At 36.0% G+C, this 25,767-nt stretch overlaps 1 protein-coding gene and 1 long non-coding RNA gene across 11 annotated transcripts in view; one reads left to right on the forward strand and one right to left on the reverse strand.

The window, feature by feature from the left end:
- The window catches only part of WRN (WRN RecQ like helicase), a 145,720-nt gene that overhangs the window by 14,198 nt on the left and 105,755 nt on the right, over nucleotides 1-25,767 (reverse strand). For all 10 annotated transcript variants that reach the window (XM_032288275.1, XM_032288279.1, XM_032288278.1 and 7 more), the window contains 9 exons: nucleotides 18,017-18,187; nucleotides 17,842-17,936; nucleotides 16,926-17,001; nucleotides 16,002-16,075; nucleotides 12,227-12,302; nucleotides 11,875-11,987; nucleotides 9,575-9,689; nucleotides 5,436-5,567; nucleotides 2,657-2,819 (listed from right to left, as the gene is read on the reverse strand). In XM_032288275.1, coding sequence (XP_032144166.1) covers nucleotides 2,657-2,819; nucleotides 5,436-5,567; nucleotides 9,575-9,689; nucleotides 11,875-11,987; nucleotides 12,227-12,302; nucleotides 16,002-16,075; nucleotides 16,926-17,001; nucleotides 17,842-17,936; nucleotides 18,017-18,187 — 1,015 coding nt within the window. The remainder of the gene's footprint in view (nucleotides 1-2,656; nucleotides 2,820-5,435; nucleotides 5,568-9,574; nucleotides 9,690-11,874; nucleotides 11,988-12,226; nucleotides 12,303-16,001; nucleotides 16,076-16,925; nucleotides 17,002-17,841; nucleotides 17,937-18,016; nucleotides 18,188-25,767) is intronic.
- LOC116558364 lies at nucleotides 19,770-20,241 on the forward strand. The gene is made up of 2 exons (XR_004271970.1): nucleotides 19,770-19,806; nucleotides 20,053-20,241. It is a non-coding gene; the product is annotated as an uncharacterized LOC116558364 (long non-coding RNA).

A 25,767-nucleotide genomic window follows, 5' to 3' on the forward strand; every position in this document is an offset into this window, starting at 1 on the left:
AATTAGCATGACTACATGCATTCCTTACATACAGATCTGCACAGGAGGTTATCATCAGAAAGCTAGGAAGTAATACAGAGGCAGAATTGTTTGGAGTATTCCTCAAATATAATTTTTTCCCAATTTTTAATGCCTGTTATTTCTTCTTGTGACTCAAATGACATTGGGTAATTTTTCTCTTTTTCTCCTTATTGTGTTAACATTTAAAGATTTTTTCCAATCTTGAGTCATTTTAGCATTCCTGAACAAACTAAAACTTGTCAGGGTTCAATGTCTTTTTTTTTATTATTTTTTTAAAGATGGAGTCTCACTCTGTCACCTGGGCTGGAGTGCACTGACATGATCTTGGCTCACTGCAACCTCTGCCTCCCCGGTTCAAGTGATTCTCCTACCTCAGCCTCCAAGTAGCTGGGATTACAGGCATGTGCCACCACTCCTGGCTAATTTTTGTATTTTTAGCAGAGATGAGGTTTCACCATGTTGGCCAGGCTGGTCTTGAACTCCTGACCTCAAGTCATCTGCCTGTCTCAGCCTCACAAAGTGCTAGGATAACAGGTGAGTCACTATGCCTGGCACAATATCTTTTCTTATATATCTAATTTTTGGGGGGAGGGATTTATTGTGCTTATGGGTGGCTTTGGTCTTAATTTTCCACCTCAGATTTTTATTTTCTGATTTTATTATTTTTAATTATAACTTTTATTTTAGATTGAGGTAGTACATGGGCAGGTTTGCTACATGAGTATATTACAGATGCTGAAGTCTGAGGCACAATTGATCCCATCACCCAGGTAGTGAGCATAGTACCCAATATGTAGTTTCTCAACCATTATTGCTTCCCTCCCCTTTGTAGTCCCAGTGTCTATTGTTCCTTTTTCTTCTTCCTCCTCTTCTTTTTGAGACAGGGTCTCACTCTGTTACTCAGGCTGGAGTGTAGTGGCATGATCACAGCTCATTTTATCCTCAAACTCCCGAGCTTAAGCTCTCCTCCCGCCTCAGCCTCCCAGGTAGCTGGGACTAAAGGTATACGCCACCATGTCTGGCTAATTCTCTTGTTTTGTAAAGATTGGGGGGGTCACATTATGTTGCTCAGGCTGGTCTTGACCTCCTGAGCTCAAGCAATCCTTCCATCTAGGTCCCCCAAAGTGCTGGGATTTCAAACACAAGCCACCAAACCTGGCCTGTTCTCATTTTTATATCCATGTGCACCAACTTTAGCTCCCGCTTGTAAGTAAGAACATATAGTATTTGGTTTTCTATTTCAAACATGATATTGACATAACTTATAAATAGGTTATTTATTTACTCTACTTGGAGTCCCCTGGCCACTCTCCTGCATCCCTGGAACTTAGATGGCCACTACCCCAGCTTGCCTCCGTGTCTCTCCTTTCCCTGTGCCTCCACCATGATCAACGGAAGTGAAGAAGTGTTTGTTCTTTAGACTTTCAGTCAAGTCATGCTCAAGCCTAGAAATAATCCTGTCTTCTAATTGACTTATTTTTGTTCAGATCCATTTAAGTACAATAGTGACTGTGCTTTCAGAGAGTGATCTTCTAAATTCTTGGGGGGCATTGTTCACAAGCGGGAAAGACACTGCGGTAGTTAACAGTAATTATCTGCACCGCAGCTTTGGAGATGAGGCTTTTGGTATGGCCACTACTCTATCCTAACAGTCTAACGAAATATATCAGAGTTATTGAGTTATAAGACCCCAAGTTTGTATTTACACATGTAGGAGAGAAAATCCTCTAATGCACCTCCTCTTTACTTCTGCTAAAAAAAAAAAAAAACGGATAATAATTTTAAATATTTCTACAGGGCAAACAAATGGGCTTGCTCCCCGTGAGCACAGCTGAGGTCCTGCAGCAAAGTGACAGGAAGTCCTTCTACATGGGGGCCCATAGAACTTCGTCTGTCCCTTCCACGTCACAGTAAGTGATACCAGTGACTGTGTTGATTAGAAAGGCTATTCAAGTGAAACCAATGGCAAGGACTCAAGAGGGTTTAGGGAAGAACTAGGAGTCAGGAAGCTACTAAGAATGAATGTGGAGAAAAATGTGGTTTTTGCAAGTGGTGAGGTAGAAATTAGAAAAAAATAAAAGTGCACTGTTTTGGATGGTGGGGAAGTTGCAACCTTAAGCCGAAAAGGAAAATAAAAATTTCTCAGTATGTTGGCCGAGTGTAGTGGCTCACATCTGTAATCCCAGCACTTTGGGAGGCCAAGGTAGGTGGATCATCTGAGGTCAGGAGTTTGAGACCAGCCTGGCCAACAAACCTTGCTGTCTCTATAAAAAACATAAAAATTAGCTGGGCATGGTGGTGCACACCTGTAGTCCCAGTTACTCAGGAGGCTGAAGCAAGAGAATCACTCGAACCCGGGAAGTGGAGGTTGCAGTGAGCCAAGATCATGCCACTGCACTCCACCCTGGGCGACAGAACAAGACTCTGTCTCAAAAAAAACATTTTTTTCAGTATATTTTCCTCTGAGTGATAATGGGACGAAAGATTGTTTTCCTAAAACAAGGAAAAGAAACACAAAAGTAAGGTTTTCAAAACAGCATGAAGGATTAATGCTGTTAAAAGTGAAAAATATTAGCAGATTGCTTGTTTACTTCATCAGGTCATTAAGGCTGCAGAGAAAGGCCATGCTTCTCACCTGAGTTGATGGGAGGGTTTCGGATAACATCAGCAATAATCTTCTGAACCTCTGGAGTCAGGCCTGCTCGCTCCAAATCGAGAGGGCAGCCAGCTTTCACCGCTTGGGATAAGTGCATGCCAACTGTCATGAGAGGCAGAATCCTGCTCTCAGCTATGCTCTTCTAGAGAAAGAACAGCAAAAGAACCCAGTGAATTTTAAAAGTGTCCACTCCACTCATGGAAAGACGATATCCAAAACATTCAGCTAGTAAATGTGCAGTGTGAAATACACAATGAACTCAACCTTTACTTAAATTTTCATTTTCAGAGTTCCTTTAAAACTACCCCCATTATAGCTCTCCATAGGTTCTACTTTTTATACTTACACTGTATTGAATAAAACAAAATCACCCAGCTTTACTAAAGAATTCAATCCTCACCCCTCTCTAATTATTCACTTTAGAAAGCCATTAGTGGCAGAGAAGTCATTCTCTGTAAGTCTAATAGTTGTCACAATCTCTGAAAACAAAGTAAACTGTAACCCAATACTCTATACACTTGAAATAACAGATGATGCTTTGGTTACATGAATTTCCAAGAAGACAAATCCTAAAATGCTTAGTGATAACACAAGGCTCCAGATGCATTCTATAAAAGGTTCCTCAGAAGACTTTAATAGGTGTTTGAAATTGGCTCTATTCATAAAATAATAATAACCACAGTTTCACAAGGGCTGTCAGCATTTTCCTACTATTGAACTTCGCATGAACAGTGCTACATATTTAGACAGTTCTTTAAACAAATGTGACTCCAAATACATTTTAGATACTTATTAGGTAAAACATTCTTTGAAACACTCAGAAAGCTTAGTCACTCAGCTCTTATTTCATGATCCTCTCTTTCAATACATTTTCAAAGTCTGAATTTAGACTGTATTTGCATGAATGTTGACACCTTCACAAAATAGAGCATTTAAGGCATGTTTTTCATCCTTCAAAGGTAGGTTTTAAATTACTTTCATTAAATGTCTACTAGAAAAGTGTGTACCATGTGTGCATAATATCAGGGTTATTTGATACCAGGTTTCAAATTACCTCCAACTAATTGAAGTATTGCTCCTGATTAATTAGTCCTAAGCATGTTTAATTCTGTGGTTAATTGGCAAGACCCTCTCAGACTCCTGGGAGGTAAGGATAATTAAACCACCATATTACACAATATAATACAACCAAATAATATCAAAAGACACAAATGAAGATATAACAGTCTTCACATCTTTAATCAGGAATACATAAACTAACACATGAAACCTTGTATGATTGCTGAGCATTACACTTGATTCAGAAAATTTGGAGACAATGCCAAATTTTCTTAGTAACTGTTTTCACTTCTACTATATATACATGGTCAAATTAGGCATATATAGGCATATTTAACATGTAAGTATAAGCTATTATTTACATAATAAATTGAACTTAAAATTCCCATTTATTATGTGATCTATTTCAAAAATAATATAGTAAAATTATTTGGTTTCTTGGGCAATGGCCTTTGTAAGGAACTTCAAGAAACATGACTGTCAAATTAGAACATTTATTCAGTAAGTAAGATAAGCTACGGACTGGTTATTCTTATTTATTTTTAAATTACAAAACCTGAACAAAAAGTGTATAACACAGGCACTAATGGATGGAAGCACAGACAACAGAAAAGCAGGCATTGGACCATATCACTTGTTCCAAATCAACTCAATGTCGAGATGATGGGAACTCAGACTTAATTGGAAGCCTCATTCTGTCCCATTCCATTAAAACTTACTTTCCCTTTTATATACAAAAAAAAACCTCAGCAGTCTTAAAGATTTATCTTAGATCAATGAAGAAACATTACTTATGGCTTATGGTCTTTTTTTTTTTTTGGAGACAGAGTCTTGCTCTGTTGCCCAGGCTGGAATCCAGTGGCACAATCTCAGTTCACTGCAACCCCCGCCTCCTGAGTTCAAGCAATTCCCAAGCCTCAGCCTCCCAAGTACCTGAGATTACAGGTGCATGTCACCACGCCCAGCTAATTTTTGCATTTTTGGTAGAGACAGGGTCTCCCTGTGTTGTCCAGGCTGGCCTCAAACTCCTGGCCTCAAGAATTCCTCCTGCCTTGGCCTCCCAAAATGCTGGGATTAAAGGCATAAGCCACCACATTCAGCCTACGTATAGTCATTTTTTACAATAATTAGATTGTTTTCAAAGAGCTTCAAAACAGTATTAGAAGAGACAGAATGAAACACAAGTTTTTAAAAACATATTTCCAGTTGTTTAGCTATGCTTCCAGAAATCCAGTATGTATTTTTTGTACACATACAAGAATATGTGACTAAGTAAGCATGCATATGCACACACATACACATCTGTATGTTTGTTTTTCTTACTGTTTTGCACCTTCCTTTTTCTTAATGTATTTTGAGATTGTTTCTTAACACTGAGAATATTTATAGTTTTTAAACTATTAGTCCCATTTTAAATATGGCTGTTGTAGTATCACTGAGCTACAAACATGTTTATCAGTGCCCTGATATAACCTCTAGAAGATATTCATGGTCAGACTCAACTTGCTGGTATTACTTAAATATGGAGGCTTAACAGAAAAAGAAAACAACGTTCTCTTTTAAAACTAAAGATAAAATGTGATTTATTGTAGGGTTGGAAGAAATTGATCCCAAGTCTGAGCTTTAATGCTGAAAAGCTGATAAAACACAAGTTTAAATAAACTAAAAAAATTCCCTGTAACTTGAAATTAACACTTACCAAAGGCATCTTCTTTTCTTGGAATAAAGAGTATGTGATGGCCATAGACTGTGAAAGTATGCATGTTTTATTTTTTGCTACCAGACTCATCTTCTGTTCTTCTTGAGGTTTTGTACTTGAAAAGAGGTCTGTCTACAAAATTTGAAATGTAGCACAAATGATCAGCAATCTCAATATAATAGAATATAAATATGACCATTAGCCATTAAGAAAAAAATAACACAAGTTAATTACTAAGCAACAAATAATTCCCTTTTGTATGGGGAGCTCAAAAAGAAGCTGGATTTTTAACGTATTAATTTAAGAAGGTAAAATAAGGCTAGATCACCCACATTTTTAATAAAGTATTTGTAATAACAAACATTTCCTAGTCTTTAACCAATAAGAAGGACTACTGAAAAAAGGAACTATAATGTGACCCACTCTGTCTTTAAATAAGTCCCTAGTCCCCTGGAAATGAATACCAAATGAATGAGTGAATAAACAGAATCAATATTTGAATTTAGATACTATAACCACTAATATAAAGAAATATAACATTCTCTCTACATATCTAATTTTAAACAATACATCCCAACTAGAAATCTAAGTATTCTATAAAATCTTAAATATGGTTCCTTAAGAAATTTAAGAGAAAAAAAAAATTTAAAGAAAAAGAGGGAACAATTGAAAAACAAGTTTAACGAAAAATAATTATATGTTTTTAGAGGCTGAAATTAAGGTAAAGAGATAACTATTTTTTTCACTACACATAAAAGGTAAATTAAAACAGCATACCACAGTCATAATAAAACCTGCAACAAACTAAATTAATAATTTAAAGAAAAGCCTAGTCTCTTGATGAATAATATTGGTATCATTTTGATAAGGTATTTATCATGTGGTCTACTATATTATGTATACATATATAAGGAAATGTGTCTATGAGCTTTTCTTTTGGAAAGAAATTTACTTTTTGTTTCCATACTCTGTTATTAGGGAGTTTAAGAAATTTATTAATTGAGTATTAATTTACTGCTTGGTGAGAAACATAAATGTTTCTGTTTTACTTTTTACATGCTATATAGATGATGCCTAATGTTAGAATTTGAATTATCTGACCCAAGGTAATAAAATGTGCTTGCCAAACCTGTTGGGGATTTACATTTTTCCTGTGGAAGAATCTCAGAGCTAAACTCTCACATCAACACAAAAGACCATATCAATCAAATAACCCTAGCAGTGGAAATTTCATGTTCTGAGCATATGGTGGACGTAATAAAACAGTCTCAAGGGTTGCATGTTTCTGTTTCTATTTTACAGCTTCAGAATAGCTGCATTTTGCAATTTTTAGGAATCCTATCAAGACAAAATAGGTATTTACTAAGGAAGCATTGTTGGCTGTTCAGATTCATCACCCCACTATGGCATCGCCATGGTCTAGGTTGGCATTTCAGTACTCATCCTCACAATCTCAAAAATCGAACGTGTCTTGTTACAGCAGAGTGGCAATACCCATCTGTTGAACTTGGTTTTATGTGTATGTGTGTGTATATATTATCTGTGTACATATTAGAAAGCAAATTCATTCATTCATTAACCTATGAGGCATACAACTGGACAGTTTCACTTGGCCCAATCAGTATGTTCTGTCCTATATAGAAGCCAGCACACCTGAAAGTTGTTAGCAAGTTTGGAATACAACAAAGACACTTTTTTTCTATTACCCAGGCTGGATTATTATGGTACAATCATGGCTCACTGCAGCCTCAAATCCCCAGGCTCAAGCAATCTTCTTGCCTCAGCATCCCAAACAGCTGGGATTACAGGCTAGTACCACCATGGGTGGCTAATTAAAAAAAAAAAAAAATTGCTTTTGTAGAGATGGGGTCTCACTATGTTGTCCAGGTTGGTCTCTAACTCCTGGCCTCAAGCAATCTGCCCGTCTTGGCCTCCCAAAGTGCTGGGATTATAGGCATGAGGGCTTGCACCTCGCCATAAGGGAACTTCTGATAGTGCCTTAAGTAGTCTCTAATAACAAAGATTAAGTTGAGGCATTCTCCTTGCCAATTAAACTATAATATTCAAACCTAGTTAGCGGAAAAATGTCTTTTTATCTGAATAGTGCTTAGGTAAGCTTTGCCAATATTGCCTTTTCTATTTATATCTTTCTATAATTGACCATTCATCTTTTTAAGGTTTATTGTGGGAAATATCAAACATATACACAAGTCGAGAGAATGCTAAGACGTGCATCATCCAGTTTCAGCAACTGTCATTCATAGCCAATCGTATTTCATCAACACCTTCAGGTATTTTCTAACTACCCTGCCTCTACCCCTGATTTTTTTATATATATAATATTTGTACATATTTGTACCATATATGTTCATATAGTCTTTTATCTGGAGTATGATTTTATTCGATTTTTGCTTACTAGAATCACATTGTAGCCCTACCTTCCTAAGAGTATTACTTCTGATTACTTTGCCCAGTATTTTAGATATCCCTAAACCCTTTAATTATACATTTATGGATGATATCATTATTTTATTCCATAAATTCTCCAAAAAATATACTTATATAAAAGTATTTTAGCATATTTTTCCTAAATGGCCACCTTAATGTGTTTAATACACATGTCATATTATAATTTTTAATGTGTATTGTGACAGCAAGAAATTTTACTTAAAATTTAAAATATATATATATATTCAAGGCTAATGAAACTCATGAATAACAAAACTTGCTTAATAAACATTAAAGTTGATTCATTTATTTTTTTAATAAATGGTTTCAATTTGCAGAATAACCCAAATATACTTTCTAATCACAGAAATTAGCAATCATCTTCTGTATCCAGAAGGTTCATAAAGGTTTCATACCTATTATGAATACCTTTTGCCCTACTTCAGTTTCCTCTCCTGAAGGGGAGTTGGGAGAGATCATTCATTCATTATTAAATAATATCACTAATTCATAAAAGAAGATACTACTGTCAAGTGTCCAAAGTGAGGGAACTTATTCAATTACTGCTGGTAGATATGACAGTCTTTATCAAACCATTAAGACATTAGAATTTCATTTCCAAAAACTCAATAAGAAATAAGAATTTTCACATGATGTCTTATATAAGAGTATGAAAAAGAAAATTTAAAGTTGCCAAAGATATTCTATATCAAAAGAGGGAAATGCTACACTGAAAAAGCAGAAGGGTTTTCTACTTATAGTTAAAGAAAGATTTTTCTAAAGTAGGATCCAACTGTGCCTGCCCAAAGCTTCCAGGAGCTTCTTAGAAGTAAAACATAATCCCTTAATACTGCCTTGCATGTGTTTAACTCTTCCAATGTTTTACGCTTATCCCATGTCTTTTATTTTTCTAATGTCATCTGTTGTTTCCTGGATGTGGAGAGGGAAGGAAGTGTCATTTCCGTGGTGTAGCTGAGGAAGTGGAGACCCAAGGAAGTTAAAGGACATGTGCAGGTTCCCCAGGTGAACAGCTGTAAGGAAGAACTAAAGTCCTGATTCCCTGACTCCAAGACCAGGAGTCTCCCCTCTACCTCCCACTGCCTCACCTTCTGCAGAGTATACACCATTGAGTCTAATACATGGAGTTTAGAGAAAATTCCAAACTTCTGGAAATGGTCACTGACGGCAGGATAAGCAGTAATAAAAGGATATGAAGGAAACACTATTAAAACTGAAGAGAATAATATGAAATCCACTTACTATCAAAAGACAGCATTGCTGGAAGGGGAGGGAGGATTACAGAATATGCTAAACCAAAAGAAAATGGCTGAGCTCCTGACCAACTCATAGCAAGGATACCTTTTCAGCTTTAATTTCCAACTACCACATTTGAGTGTAAAATTATATTTCATCAACCTAAAATCATGTTTCAAATTTAAAAACGAAACCTCCCAATGAAACAGAAAGACATCAGCGGCCTGGACAACTACTTTTTAGTATCATCTTTAAAAGTAGATAACTGACATGTTTTTACAACAGATTGACTATAAAAACAATCTGAATTCATTTTCTAAGTGTCCAGTCTGGAAATGCAAATAAAGTGAGAAAATGTTGCTTCTGAAGGATACTTTTGAAATGGCTACAAAAAAATGCTTATTCTCTAAGAGCTCCTGCAAACCACAGTATTTTACCTGAACACTATTTGTTTGGCAGAAATGTTTGATGACTTCCAACAGAGGGGCCAATATGGCAGCTTTGCCTTCAGAAACACCATCAATCCTTTTCATGCCTGCAACTGTAGTTGGTCTGTGTTTAAAGATAACAACAAAAAAAAGGTCAAGAAACCACTGCAGCAGTATCACTCCAGCAATATAGCTGATGTTCAGCTTCATAGTGATCTCGAAAAATGTATAGTTTCTCCAACAACCAAAACAACGTATAATAGAAGTAATCATGTTTTATAATTTCTTTCTTTGCTTTCCACCATTTAAAGATTTGTTATCAACTTATGAATAAAAACGCTATTGCCCCCATCACCACAAAAACACACTGTCATAAAGGAACAGGTTAATACCTAATATATTCACTTTATTACTGATTTTATTATTTTTATGGACATGAAAAGGAAAACTATGAGGCTCTACCTGGAAACAACTAAGGCTGAGAAAATCTCAGAAGAAAATCTCATTCATTATTGTCTTCTACAAAGTATTTACCTGTAACAGTAAATCTGCCAATTCCTTCAGAATTTTAGCTCAATATTTTTTATTGTGTCCAATATCCAAGAAACCATACGATGCCCTCTTTCTACAAATCTGCCAATCTAATGATTATTCTTTTTCATTAAATATCTCCTCTGAATATTAAAGTATGGTCTTAGAATATTTATTTTTTAACAAAAGAATTAGTGTCAGATGTAGCACTGTGTAGTGTAGTATCATTAGAAAATTCCGCAGTCAAGTAATATCTATTGGATGCAATTTAGTGAAAGAAACAATTTTTTCAAAGGAAGCAAAGACAAATACAATTATCAAGCAACTATTCTTGGGAAAGAATTTCCTCTAAATATGTAATGATCACCTCGTGTTTATGAGGCATTGTGCTAGGTGCTATGGGAAACACACAAAGTGATGAAGAGCTAATATCTTTATTTGGAGTTTAAAATTTAGAAGATATAATAATATATGTTTACCACTAATTACAAAAAAATATATATATAGAATTGTGTGTTAAGTGCCAGAGAAGCATCTTTAGATTTCATCTGAAAATCCTTTATGAATTCAAGAGAGAGGAATTACTTGGCTGATAAGATCATGAAATACCTTATTATAGTCCTGATAGTAATAAAGCAAGAAATAGCAATACAGCAAGATCTTAAAGAATTTCTTAAAAGGAGTTTTGAGGAATCAAGGAAACTACAATGAGAAACAACATGGTAAATAAATATACGGAAGTTGAAAATGGGTCTTCAACAAGTGGTAAACAATTCAGGTAAGATAAATCATTTCAAATTCTGTGATGTAGATGGAAAAGTAAGTTTCAGTTCATAAATGGAGGGCCCTGAATTCTAAGCCAGAAAGAAACCATTTAAGTAAAAGTATGATATGATAAAAGGAGATTTAATTTGGCACTCATATATTGGATGAAACAGAGAATAAAGTGTTAATAGTTAAGATGTTTCTGAAATAGGTCAAAGGAAAATAGTCAGAACTAATGTGGTGTCATGAGGAAGGAGGAGGAAGGCGTAGGCAGGCAACAGGCAACCTGTTTTACAAAAGGTTTGAAAACTATTTAAATAACAAGAGGCCAGGCACACTGGCTCACACCTGTGGTGCTAGCACTTTGGAGACTGAGGCAGGAAGATTGCTTGAGCTTAGGAGTTCAAGACTAGCCTGGGCAGTATGGCAAAACCCTGTCTCTACAAAAAATACAAAAATTAGCTGGTCATGGTGGCATGTCTTGTAGTCCCAGCTACTCAGGTAACTGAGGTGGGAGAATAGCTTGAGCCTGGGAGGTCGAGGCTGCAGTAGGTAGTGATCAAACTACACTCCAGCATGGACAATAGAATGAGACCTGTCTTGAGAAAAAAAAAAAGAAGAAGAAGAGGAAGGGGTTTTATACTGGAGGAGAGAAAATTCGGATCAGAGGTTTTAAGCATTAGGAACCTCTGACTAGGAATCTGAAGGTATGATAATCAAAAATAAAGAATCCAAAAAGAGAAGTTTCGGCATTCTGATAAAATGCAGGGTGGGCAGATAATGAGTTAGAGTTTATATATGTTGAATCTGATAGCTGAAAATGTAGCTGGTTTTTATTCATAAAGAAACATGGTACTAAAGCTTGGCAAAGAGATAAGGATTGCAGCAGGGGGAATCTGAGTCACCTCCCAGTGTGACAGTGGAAGCCATGGTCATGTTATCAACTTAGATATATTTTCCAAATCTATTTTGTTAGAAGGAAATAAATGAGAACACAGGCAAAAGATAGTTACCTCATTTTGGCCATATCCAACAGTATCTTGTTTGTTGCCAGAATAGCTGGGGGAACATCCATTTTATTGGCCTGTTTCTGCCTAGCTTCTACCAATTTGCGATATAATACAGTCTGAACAAAAAACAAAGAAGCAACTCAACACTTTAAAAAATGTACATAGAAAGATCTAGTCCTTTATTTTTAGAGCTTCAGATACCACATTTTTCCTTAAAATGAATACAAACTGAAACATAAACTCAGACTTTTAGCTCAAGAACAATTTTTTAAATACTGGCAAAATACAGAATTTTAAGAATGCACAGAATCATAACTACTCCATCATAAACTTCACTCGTTTACAAAAGACTTACCTGAGTCTCTTGCTCTTGTGCCGAAATAACAGGCTCTGAGGCACTGTGAAAATTTTCCAGTGACTGCACCATGATACTAAAATATTTAAAAGAAAACAAATAATAAAAACTTTTCTTTCTCCTCATTTACTTTCTATTTTATGCCCTAGTTGAGAATATCTTTCCAAATCAGTACTAACATTTATTCTTCATGATACCAATAAGGCAATTTGTTATTTAAATGACAGCAGCCTAAATTTTAAACATTTTGGATCAAATATGTTCATTATAATGGTAAAAATTGCAATTTGAGTTCATTACAAAATTGGCGTGTTTTTAAAAGAGTGTTTGTCCCATGCTCTTCCTCAACCAAATGCTTTTGAAAGAAAATATTCTTTTATCCATACTGCAGATGGCACAATGACATCTTTTAATTTACTGGGATACAACAGGTATTAACCAAGGTTTCTTAACCTACTGGTATACAATTTATGGTCCTGCTATAACATCATACATTTTTGGTTGGTGGGGAAGTAAAAACAAGAGAACAAGAAGCATTCTTAGAAATTAAAAATTTGATAACTAAAATTAAAACGTCACCAGGTGGGAGGGGATAAAAGTCACAGCATGCTCCAAATGAGTAAACAATGAGAGATTGAAACAGGAAAAAAGAAAGTTAGGAAAAGGACCACTAAAAACAAAGAAAATCACTAACACCAGGAAAAAAATAAAGGTAGTGGTGGCCATAATAACACAGCTGGGTTAGTAGTATGTATATAATATTTGTGTAGATATAATAATATAAATACAATGTTATTATATTAAATATATATAAAAACACATTATTAGTATGATGAAACATAATTACATTGTTAGGGGAATGAAGAAGGGGAAATCTACCATGATAGGAAGTCAGTAGAAAATTTCTAACATTGGTAAGTCAAAAAAAAAAATAGTACTCTAACTGTGTCATTCAGAAATAAGAAGGCAAATGCCAGAAAAATCAGCTGGAAGATTTGAAGATGACAGCCTCTATGAAAAAAAGTAAAGTGGGTTTGGGAAGAGTGTGGACTAGTATGCTTGTCACAAGCCATTAATTTCCAATTAACTTTTTAAATCAAGTATAGATATTATTTTAATGAAAATTTAAATAAACCTTAAAATAATAGTTATTGATGTATAAGCATCCTGCTCACTTCTGTACACAAAGCCCATATATTTAAATTAATCTCTGGACTACTCCATAAGTATCCCAAACTCAGTATGTCTATCTTGAGTTTAATCAGAATCGAATTCTTCTGAATGCCTATTAATGTCAATATTTTGACCTACTGTCATGAATCACAAATATTCTTCATGACATCTAGAATAGTGAGTATTTTCCAGAAGGTTTTGTGGGAAACCTCTTAAAAGCCTTTTTTTGATCATCACTATCTATGGAAGCTAAAGCATTACAAAATGTATTTCTTAAATAATAATACTTGAAAGGTGAATTTACTTCTTGATCCATAAACTACAGACTGGATGTTGAGTTAGCAAGCATGAGAACAACATTAATCTCCTTGTATGTCTCCATTAGAGCTCTTGGTGACTACGTGTTGTCGGTAATATTTTGAAAGGAATCTTTTGTCTAAGAGGTTTCAACAATAGGCTTAAAGTATTCAATAAACTATGCTATAAACAGATATCATCAAGATTTTATTGTTACATGTATGTAGCACAGGCCAAGTAGATACAGCATAATTCTTAAGGGCCCTAGGATTTTCAGAAGACTAAGTGAGCACTGGCTTCAACTTAAAGTCACCAGCTGCATCAGCCTCTAACAAGACAGTCAGCTTGTCCTTTGAAGCTTTGAAGCCAGGCATTGACTTCTCCTCTCTAGCTATGAAAGTACTAGACAGCTTCTTCTGGTAGAAAGCATTTGGTCTACATTCAAAGTCTGTTAGTGAAGGTACCTTCATTGATGATCTTAGCTAGATCTTCTGGATAACTTGCTACAGTTTCTGTATCAGCACTTGCTGCTTCACTGCACTGACTTCTCCTCTCTAGCTATGAAAGTACTAGACAGCTTCTTCTGGTAGAAAGCATTTGGTCTACATTCAAAGTCTGTTAGTGAAGGTGACTTCATTGATATCTTAGCTAGATCTTCTGGATAACTTGCTACAGTTTCTGTATCAGCACTTGCTGCTTCATTTTGCACTTCTATGTTATGCAGATGGCTTATTTCCTTAAACCTCATGAACCAGGCTCTGCTGGCCTCAAACTTATTCTGTAGCTTCCTCACCTCTCTCAGCTTTCCGAGAATTGAAGAGAGTTAGGGCTTTGCTCTGGATTAGGCTTTGGCTCAAGGGAATGTTGTGGCTGGTTTGCTCTCCTATAGAGACCACTAAAACTTTCCCCATATCAGCAAAAAGGCTGCTTTGCTTTCTTATCATTGGTATATTCACTGGAGCAGCATTTTTAATTTCCTTCAGAAACTTTTGCCTTTGCATGGCTGTTTAGTGCAAGAGGCCTAGCTTTTGGTCTACCACAACTTTCAACACGGCTTCCTCACTAAGCTTAATCATTTTTAGCTTTTGATTTAAAGTGAAAGACATGTGAATCTTCCTTTCACTTACTGCAGTGGCTCACTCCTGTAAGCCCATCACTTTGGGAGGCCACGGCAGGCAGATCACCTGAGGTCAGGAGTTTCAGACCAGCCTGGACAACATGGCAAAACCCCGTCTCTATTAAAAATACAAAAAATAGCCAGGCATGGTGGCGAGCGCCTTTAGTTCCAGCTACTCAGAAGGCTGAGATGAGAGAATCACTTGAACCCAGGACTGGAGAACTGCTTGAACCTGGGAGGCAGAGGTTGCAGTGAGCTGAGACTGCGTCACTGCACTCCAGCCTCAGTCTCAAAACAAAAAATTAAAATTAAAATTAAAAAACACTTAGAGACTATTGTAGAGTTATTCATTGGTCTAATTTCAATTTTGCTGTATCTCAGGGAATAGGGAGGCCTGAAGAGAGGGAGACAAATGGTGAGTGGCCAGTCAGTGCAGGAGTCAGAACTCATACAACACTTATTTAGTTTGCTGCCTTATATGGGCATGGTTAACAGCACCCCAAAACAATTACAATAGTAATGTCAAAGATCACTAATCACAGATCACCATAATAGATATGATAATAATGAAAAGATCTGAAACACTGTAGGAATTACCAAAATATAACACAAAGACAGGACAACAGAACATTCTTTTGGAAGTGGTGCTGACATGACCTGTTTGACATAAGGTTGCCATAGACTTTAATTTATATGAAATGCAATATCTGCAAGTCACAATAAAGCAAGGCACAATAAAATGAAGTATGCCTGTATATATTTCATACAAATAAAAATAAATAGTGTCGTGATGCTAGAGGTAGACAAAAATTTGAAAGCCAGCTCGGCCATTAGCTGTATGCTCTTGAACAAATTAGTCAACATCTTAACCCTTGGTATCTTCAACAATAAAATGGCGATAAATAGTAACAGCTGTTAGGCTGTTTTAAGAATTAAACGAGATATCACATATAAAGTTCTTAGTGTTTAACATAATGCCTGGCAAACAGTAATATCCAAGAAGTGTTAGCTATTAAATTAACATTATTATTTTATAGCTCACTTTAATAATTCTAATACTGAAGGGCTTATGTTTTAAATTTAACTTCCTTTTGCCAGTAAAATAGCCCAACATCTGACAGTCCTTTCTCTTTAGAAAAAAAATACTCATAAAGTAAGTATAGAACATAAAAATATGGAACTCCGTACCTTTTTTTAGAAATGTTACTCCCAGAAGAAATCTTATCACATGGTTTGTAAGAATATAACTTCTCCAAGTTAGACTGCATTTAAATATATAAAGGTCCATTTAAAAAAAAGTCTCAAAAATCTTTTAAGTGTGAAGAAAATAAGATACAAAAATCTCACAATCCCATTTTTTCCTTTGCCTAATCAAGCCATCAAATAAATCACCTGAAAATAGCCTCCTAAATTATCAGTTTCTAAAGTTCTAAAGGCAGCTAGAAACACAATCCAATGTCCTATCCCTCCCAAAACTACAGAAGTAAATCATCAAAAGAATGCTCTAAGATATAGCAAGTGCCAAAGTTATAAAAACAATTCAATTACATTCTGCATACTTCAATAAAGCAGAAAAGGCTCACCAGAAAATATAATTCACTCTATTTGTCTATTATTCCAGTGCTCTAATTAGCTGAAGTCTGCCAGTGGATTAGTATTTAATCTGTAATAGTTAAGATCTAAGGCCAAAAAAAAAGCAAGAAAATATGTGAGTGTGTGTGCGTGCATGTGTGTGTGTGTGTGTGTGTGTGAGTCTGAGTGTGTGTGTGTCTATGTGTGCATGTGTAGCTTTAATAAGAACACTTAGGAATCAGGCTTATTTTCTGGTCAAATATAAGCATTATAACATGTGAACACTCTAACCCAAATGACTTAGAAAATAGGTTTAAAAGAATCCAAATAAAATCCTTTCTCAAATACTTCCAATTCTTTATTAGTCCCAGAAATCATATACCATATATTTTAGTCTGTTCACATCACCTCTCTTGCTAAATTTTATGTTTTGTTATATATGACATTTTCTCTTTAATTGGAAGAGAATTAAAATATAAAACTTTAAACAGATGTTGAATCAATCAAGAATGAAATAAGAATGATTTCTTTAAAACAAACCTTCTTCTCTGTAGCTAATTCAATTGGTACTTGATTATAAGAATGATGTTTAGTGTCTGAAGATACAGTTTTTGAGCTGAAAAATAATAAAATTAAATTATCTCAAATGTTAAAATGCAAGTATCTAATTCATGAATCGTTATATTCTCACTCTCAGAAAGAGATAAGATTATCCTTTTAGAACTGGCAATTTTTAAAACTGAATTTTTTTCCAGAAAAAGCTTTAGAAGCTTTGAGAAGTTTGAAAGAAAAAACTTACAAGTGATCAATAGCAAATACTAAAAAGTAAGCAACACATGTATTCCCTTAACACTTCTACACACAAGAAGTAAATACGATATATGGATTTCTTAGCAATGATTTCAATACTATTTCTTTAATCAATGAGACAGAAATTTTCTAAATACCATGGTCACCTACTTCCCATCAACCAAGAAAGTGTTCTGGCTGGGAGCAGTGGATCGTGCCGGCAATCCCCGTGGTTTGGGAGGCTGAGGCAGGAGGATCACTTGAGCTCAAGAGTTCAAGACCAGCCTAGGAAACACAACAAGACCCTGTCTCTATACAAAAAATTGAAATATATTAGCTGGGCATAGTAGTACATGCCTGTAGTCTCAGCTACTCAGGTGGCTGAAGATCACTTGAGCCCAGCAGATCGAGGCTGCAGTGAGCTATGATCACACCACTGCACTCCACCTTGGGCGACAGAGAGAGACCTTGTCTCTTAAAAAAAGAAAAGTGCTCTATGATTTATCCTTTCCTCGCAGATCCCTTCCCCCAAACTGACTAAAATATGCATATAAAAACAAATGGGTAATTCATTTTACCTGTGAGATGCCCATAAATTGGTATAATTTGAATCACATAAATAGTAACAAAACCCAGAAGTTACAAGAAAAAATACTGAAAAATGAACCTAGGCAGAAGAAACTTCTTTGGACACAATTCTTCATTAGCTTGAAGGACGAGGCTCTGAGATTCTGTATTAGCTTTATGAAGCCAATTTCTACCCTATCAAAAGCAAGAAGGATCTTTTAATATAGAGTGGGAAACAAAATTAAGTAAAAAAGGCAAACTCCTACACTGTTTACCTTTTCTGTAAGCATGCAAATCCTCACAAATTTGTCAGACTTAGAAACTTCTACCAAGAATCCCTCAATGATGAGCTGATGGGAAAAAGCCTTCCACCAACTCTCTGTTTGATCCTTCCCAGTGCCAAATAAACTGTGCCTGCGATATTGATCTGGAAGACGCTGAGAATTCTGAAAAAAGGAATAAAATCAGTATCTAAAAATGCTAATTTAAACATTCAGGTTAAGTAAAACACCGACCTGTCTATTGATTCTTTGGATTTACACTAAATTTCAGCTTTAAAAACCTACAAAAATGTTATACCAATCGTGGTCATTCTAAACACTCACAAATAAATGTATTATCAAAATAATGTTCCTTTTGTTTCTTAAATAATGGCAGGAAATTTCACATATAATTCAGATGCATTTCCCAGTGTATAGGTTTGGACATGGGTTTGGAATAGTTCGCTTTTGTTATTTAGACCTCTTAGCAAACTCGCATTATTGTTTGAAGCAGCGATCAAAATTCTACAGCTTGAGACTGGAACCCTGAGAATTATATAAAAGGCAATGTGAACCAACAGCTACTCATCCATGAGTGCAGTGCAACAACTCACAGCTTCCAATGCATTTTTGTTTTTACTGTGCTTTTGCACATGATGCACTGCAAAGTTTACTTAATCATTTATGATTTAGCTGCTTCATTGAGATACACCAGGAAAAGCAGGTGCATACTAAGCAGCGGATGGTTTTGAGGTATGTTTTCCTAAGTGAAAGGACAATTCCCATGGGAGGCTCTTCACAGGCATCAAGTTCTAGAAATGTTAGGAAAGCTAGTCTGTCATATGCAAGTCTGTTGTTCTCTAACAGAGAGGACTCTCCTGCTTTCACTCCCTATAAAAGTATTTTTCATTTCTTTGTCTTTTTACTGCCTCTTTCATACTTTTAAATATATATAGAAGCACATGGGCCAGGCACAGTGGTTCATGCCTGTAATCCCAACACTATGGGAGGATCACGAGCCCAGGAGCTCAACACCATCCTGGGCAACACAGTGAGACCCCCATCTCTACAAAAAAAAAAAAAAAATTAGCAAAGTGTGGTGGTGTGTACCTATCATCCCAGCTACCCAGGAGCAGTAGCTGAGGCAGGAGAATCGTTTGAGCTCAGCAGATCAAGACTGCAGTGAGCTATGATGACATCACTGCACTCTAGCCTGAGCCACAGAGTGAGACCCTGTTGCAAAAAAAAAAAAAAAAAAAAAAGTATACAAACATAAGGCTTCATGGAAAATTATTCACATTAAATGTATTTGTGGTGAATATGACTGATTGTAATTCAAGGGTTATTCTAACTTCCATCCACTATGAATTCTTCCACTGCAGAATCTGGGACGATACATATACTACATCTCAAACTCCCTTTCAGCTAGGGTTCTGGGTTCTGTATATTTGCATGACAGGTGTAAGCAGGAAGTGAGGCTAAGGCTACTCCTCTGCTGTTTTTGCAGGCATGCATGATTGTGGAGGTATTTAATTTTTATAAGAAAGTGTGAGCCAAGAATCCAGCATACAATGACCAGCTTCATAAGTATCAACAGGCATCCATTTTGTGGTTGCAAATTATAGCAGGTTAACGTTAGTTTGCAGAGCAAGCAAAGGTAGAACCTTCCTGATTATTACAGCCTCCTACTCAATGCAGTTTGGGGTTAGGTGCTGTAGTGGAAGCTTCCCAAGTTGACAGATGGTTTCTTGATCACAGAAGAGGCCACACAGCTCCCTTGGTAAACTATTTTGCAGTAGAATCTTGTCAACAATATCATAAGCCATTTTATACCTAGTAATAAATACCTTTCTGCTTAAATTCACCAGAATGATTAGGAGCAATTTAAATTTCTATATAAAAATGCAGTCTAAAATTCTAGAAAAAGGCAGACTATAACTCAACATTCTTACATTTCATATATACCCTAATGAAGGTTTCATAATCAATTAAAAATCCAGGGATCAAAATTAAAAGACTATATAAAATGAGTTGGAGCAAACTTAACTAAGGCAACTATAAGGCTCTCTATTACAAACGTATTGGTTTTACTGAATTGAAGAAAACATTATGATTACAGGTTTATCATTGTGGAATGTTAAAAATGCAACTACAAGCATTCTAAAACAGAACAAGAACGACATACTTAAATGTAACAATACACTGCTTTAATATTTGAGAATCTTCCCAAGTATATGACTGAAAACAAAAATAAATCATATCATAAATATTAATATGCTTGTCATTTGCTACTATTTCTAAGATGTGGATTTGACAAAAATTAGGCTAAATAAGGGTGATCTTTCACAAAAAGGAAGCTAGGATGAAATTAGTTAAAGCAGGATAAATTCCCAACAGAGACAAATAGAGCATTGTCTATATGTTGAACTTAAAACACAGGCTTCTGATAGGCATAGTTAAGAGAATCTGTACCATGCTGTCCTAAATCTTAACAATAAAAATAGAATTTTTAATAGCTAAGGAATGAATTTTAGTGTCCTGATTATATTTATTAAATTATGATCAGAACAAGATTTAGAGAAATATAAATACCCAGGTACAATGTGGCACCTCCTTCCTTGTTAACAAGTCCTGTCTGTGCTAACCCTGAATTAGGGTTGATTTGAGTAGAATGTTTAAAAGTCAAACATATGTAACATAAACAAGTCTAGAGATCAAATGTACCGCATGAGAATTACAGTTAATACAACTGTACTGTATTTGGGATTCCTACTAAATGAGTGGATTTCAGCTGCTTTTGCCACAAAAAAAAATGGTAACAACATAAGATAATGGACATGTTAATCAGTTTCACTATAGTAATCATTTTACTATATATAGGTAACCCATAACATCATATTATATACCTTAAATATACATAATACAATTTATTTTTATAAGTAAACTAAGATTAAACATCATGGAATTTCAGAGCTGAAGGGAATGTTGGAGCTTTTTGATCTATCTTAGTCATTTTTACTTATGTTGTTAACAAATTATCAGAGGCTCAAAGATATTAAATGGTAGCCTAACGTCTCACTGTATACCTGTACTAAAGCTAAAACTAGAACATAGGCCTCCAGATGACTAGTTCCGATTTTTTTTTTTTTTTGAGACACGGTCTCTGTCACCCGAGCTGGAGTGCAGAGGTTCAATCATAGCTCACCTCAATCTGCTGGACTCAAGGATCCTCCCGCCTCAGCGTCCCAAGTAGCTGGCATTACAGGTGTATTCCACTATGTCTATTAACATTTTTCAAAATTTTTTTTGTAGAGATGGGGTCTCGCTATGTTGCCTAGACTGGTCTTAAACTCCTGGGCTTGAGAGATCCTCGTGCCTCTGCCTCCCAAAGTGCTGGGATTACAGGAGTAAAAGCTAATTTTTTCTTATTATACCACACACATGCATGAACACTCACAAGCATGCACATACACATACACAACCCACATGCACACACATACACCCACCCACACACACACACACTCACGTCCCACATGCACATACACCCCCCCAATAACATACATGTGGAGGCTCTTGAGCTACATTACCTGGGCTCAAGTCATAGCTCTGGCAAGTTATTTATCTTCTATTTCCTCATCTAATATGTAGATATATTCATTTTTATCTCTTGAGGATGCTGTGAAGATTAAGTCCATAACCAGGACAAAGCCTGGCTCAGTAATGTTAACCTGCTTTTTATTAGTTAACAGCTGATCCTTTAACTCAACCTGAATTTCTTAACCTAAGAGTAAAAGCCATGACTTGGTATCTTGTGGGGTTTCTTCCCTGGAACACTTGTTAATGGTACTCTCCAACTGCTAGGGGTTACCTCTGTAGTAGTTCTATTGCTTGCAAACAAGTAACACCAAAAGTATCAAGTTGCCTAACTAGACTCACTAGCTCTCTAGACACTAAAAATTACTCTTTGGGCTTTTACTTTCATAAGCAGAAAAAAAAAGTTTATTAGTATGAAGCAATGAGGTTTTCTCTGATCAGTACGGAGTAACTGTCCCTTCCCCTCATGATCAATAACTAGTAACACTGTATACTACGTGAATATATTTACGTTGTCTGGTTTCCATGGCAATCACCATGAAGAGGATGAAACATCTTTGCTTTAAAGCAGAGTATCTTTGTTTTAAAGGAATCACATTCCCTTTTCAACTAGAAATGTTACTAAAACAAGTAACATTTAAAAAAAAAACAACACAGTAAGAATTTTCAACAACAAATGCTTAATTATTTCACACTCTGAACAAGGCCTTCTCTGTTAATTGCTTAAGTGTTCTAGTTAATTTTGCAGGTTGTCCACTGATAGAGTAAAAACTACCTACGATAAGAAACCTGCTCTTTCATTCATTTCAAACAGGGTATTGCTCTATCACCCAGGCTGGAATACAGTGGTGTAATCATGGCTAACTGCAGTCCTGAACTCCTAGATTGAATCAATCCTCCCACCTCAACCTTCCCATAAGGAGGACTACACACCCACACCACCACACTTAGCTAATTTTTAATTTCTTTTTTTAGAGACAGAGTCTCACTATGTTGCCCAGGCTGGTCTCGAACTCCTAGTCTCAAGCAATCCTCCCACTTTGGCTTCCCAAAGTGCTGGAATTATAGATGTAAGTCACTGTGGCCATTGGGCATAAAAATACAAACTTAAAACTGCACGTAACAGCATAATAAATAGAAAAGACACTAGACTAGCAGGCAGGAAAGCCGTTTGCTCATCCTGACTCTGGCACAAAGTAACAGTATGACCTAGGGCAGGTCATTCGGCTTTCAGTCTAACTCAATCTCAACTACAGTAAAATAAGGCAATAATGTTAAACAGTCTTTTTGCCAATGTTACATCCAAGCAGGTATACTTCTGTGGGATTCCATCTCAAAATAAAAATTTTCAGACCAGGCACAGTGGCTCATGCATGTAATCCCAACCTTGGGAAGCCAAGGTGGGAGGCTCACTTGCACCCAAGGGTTCGAGACCAGTCTGGGCAACATAAGAAAACTCTTTAGGTCTCTACAAAAAAGTTAGCTGGGCATGGTGGCATGCACCTATAGTCCCATGTACTCGGAAGGCCAAGGAGGTAGGATCACTTAATCTGGCAACTTTGAGGCTGCTGTGACCTATGATCACATCACTGTACTTAGAGCCTGGGTGACTTATCTCCTTCTTTCCCTTTATAAATCAGATAGAAAAATAAGGGTCACCAAAATGGACATATAATGGAATGTGGAAACCTACTAATTGATGGGTAAGTGTTAGAATAAAGAGAACTGACTGCTCAGAGTAGATGACCCAAAGTATCAGTTTCTGGTAAAAGCAAAAGCTTTACATCAGTATCTGATAGAGAAAAAGAACAGAAAAACAAACAAACAAAAGAAAAAACTTGCCACTTCTCCACAGCAACTTCTTTAAAAATCACCACTGCAGGCCGGGCACGGTGGCTCACGCCTGTAATCCCAGCACTTTGGGAGGCCGAGGCGAGTGGATCACAAGGTCAAGAGATCGAGACCATCCTGGTCAACATAGTGAAACCCCGTCTCTACTAAAAATACAAAAAATTAGCTGGGCATGGTGGCACGTGCCTGTAATCGCAGCTACTCAGGAGGCTGAGGCAGGAGAATTGCCTGAAACCAGGAGGCGGAGGTTGCGGTGAGCCGAGATCGCGCCATTGCACTCCAACCTGGGTAACAAGAGCGAAACTCCGTCTCAAAAAAAAAAAAAATCACCACTGCTTTTTGTACTGTGAATATCACATTCTTCTCCACCCTTCTTCCTTCATTCCTTCTCTGAATGAAAGTCCAAATCAACAGTATTACGCCAAAATCTACCATATACTCTACAAAAATAGGAAGTTCTAGTGATACCCTCATGAGGGCTCCTCTAATTTCTCTAAACACTTTCTCTCTTCAGAACTTCAATAACACTTACGTCTATTCTCAGATCTCTTATCTCTTTATCCCCATATTATACTTATTTCTTCTTAAGTAACACCTTCCATACTAGATGATGCATCTCATCTAATTAAACTTTGAATCCCCCTCAAAATACAATACAGTGCCTTATACAAAACTACACGTTTAATAATTAGTGGAAAAAAATAGTTATAAACTCCAACTCAGGAAATTTTAAACTCAGCATGGTACAGTGAATCTCAGTGCTCTGGGAGGCCAAGGGTGGAGGGATCTCACTTCGTAAAATGTTCCCCTTAACTTGAGCCCAGGAGTTTGAGACAGGCAGGGCAACATGGGGAGACCTCATGTCTACAAAAAAAAATTTTTTTTTAAATAGCTGGGTGTGGTGGCACTTGTGGTCCCAGTTACTCTGGAGGCTGAGGTGGGAGGATTGCTTGAGCACAGGAGTTCAAGGCTGCAGCAAGCTATGATCATACCACTGCATTCTAGTCGGGGAAACTCCTAAGTTCTTAAACTACAAAAAGCCCATAGCCATTGTTAAAAACACTTTAACTTCCTTTGAGGGCAGAGGCAGGGGTGCTTTATCCCAGTTCCTACAGGCCAAGAAGCTCACAGCTGCAACTTTAGGGCTTCAGAAAGTCATTGTGAGCTATAATTCAATGTGCAAAATAAAACCAAAAGATGACGTAGTGATAATTATCCACAGGAATATATTTCATTCAGATGAAAATAGCTTGTGTGGAAAATAGAATGGATAACTCTCTCCCGTTAGACAGTTTGAAAATTAACAAGGGTGATTAAAACTACCAAGAGTTTCAACAACTGTCTATAATCAAATCATGTTTTATCAAAACTACTCTTTAATTCTAGGGCCACAACAGGGTTTGGCATTCTATTAATGTGATCAGAAAAGAAGTTTCACGTAATCTCTCAGTTACGCAAATTAATGAGTGTGTTTTTATTTTCTAATCTATAAAATTAAGGCCATTGCATATCTTATCACATATTTATACAGTGTTTAAAGATTTTTATATGGTAAACTGTTTAGACAGCTAAAACAAAGCTCCTTAAGTAATACCTTTACTGTTTAATTTCTAATCAAACTTGTGGCTGCAAAACAAAATTTTAAATTCCATTCACAAACTCTTAGATAGGCTACATAATTATTTATACTACTTAGAAAAATCTTGAGTAAGAGAGAATTAAATGCTGCTGATACTGTATATATTTATATACATTATCTCTTTAAATTCCAATCATTTGCAGTTCAAAATGTTTATTTTACAGATCAAAATCACATACAAAGATATTAAATTTTCTTAAATTGGTTAAGGGGAACATTTTACTAAATTCTCAAGGGAATTATAATGATAATTTTGAAAACAATATCCCAAGATACCAAGATCACTGAAAGGGGGAGAAAAAAAACTTGCCTTATTTTCACTGCATTTAGTGTCTACAGATTTTCATTAAGTGGTACTTTCAAAAAAGTTTTACTTTTATCTAGCAAGGGTAGTATAATATTTCACAAACGATAAACTTCTTAATTTGAGGACTCCCAGAAGAGACTGTCAGTATAAGTGGTCTGATTTGGTTTTTTAATAGGTGAAATCTGATCTCTCTTGTGGCCAGTTCAAGTTTGTCAAGGAGCCTACTTAGACTTATTTGTTGATACTGGATATGGCTGGATTATACCAAATTAAAACAAGAATAATTTTTATAAATTATACATTCAATTAGGATACACGTTTTGAAGGCGATAGAGACAACACATTTTCATAGATCTCAATTATATTTAAGCTGTC

The sequence above is a fragment of the Sapajus apella genome, unplaced genomic scaffold (assembly GCF_009761245.1).
Source record: "Sapajus apella isolate SASKATOON/1434 unplaced genomic scaffold, GSC_monkey_1.0 scaffold21, whole genome shotgun sequence".
Taxonomy (NCBI): Eukaryota; Metazoa; Chordata; class Mammalia; order Primates; family Cebidae; genus Sapajus; species Sapajus apella.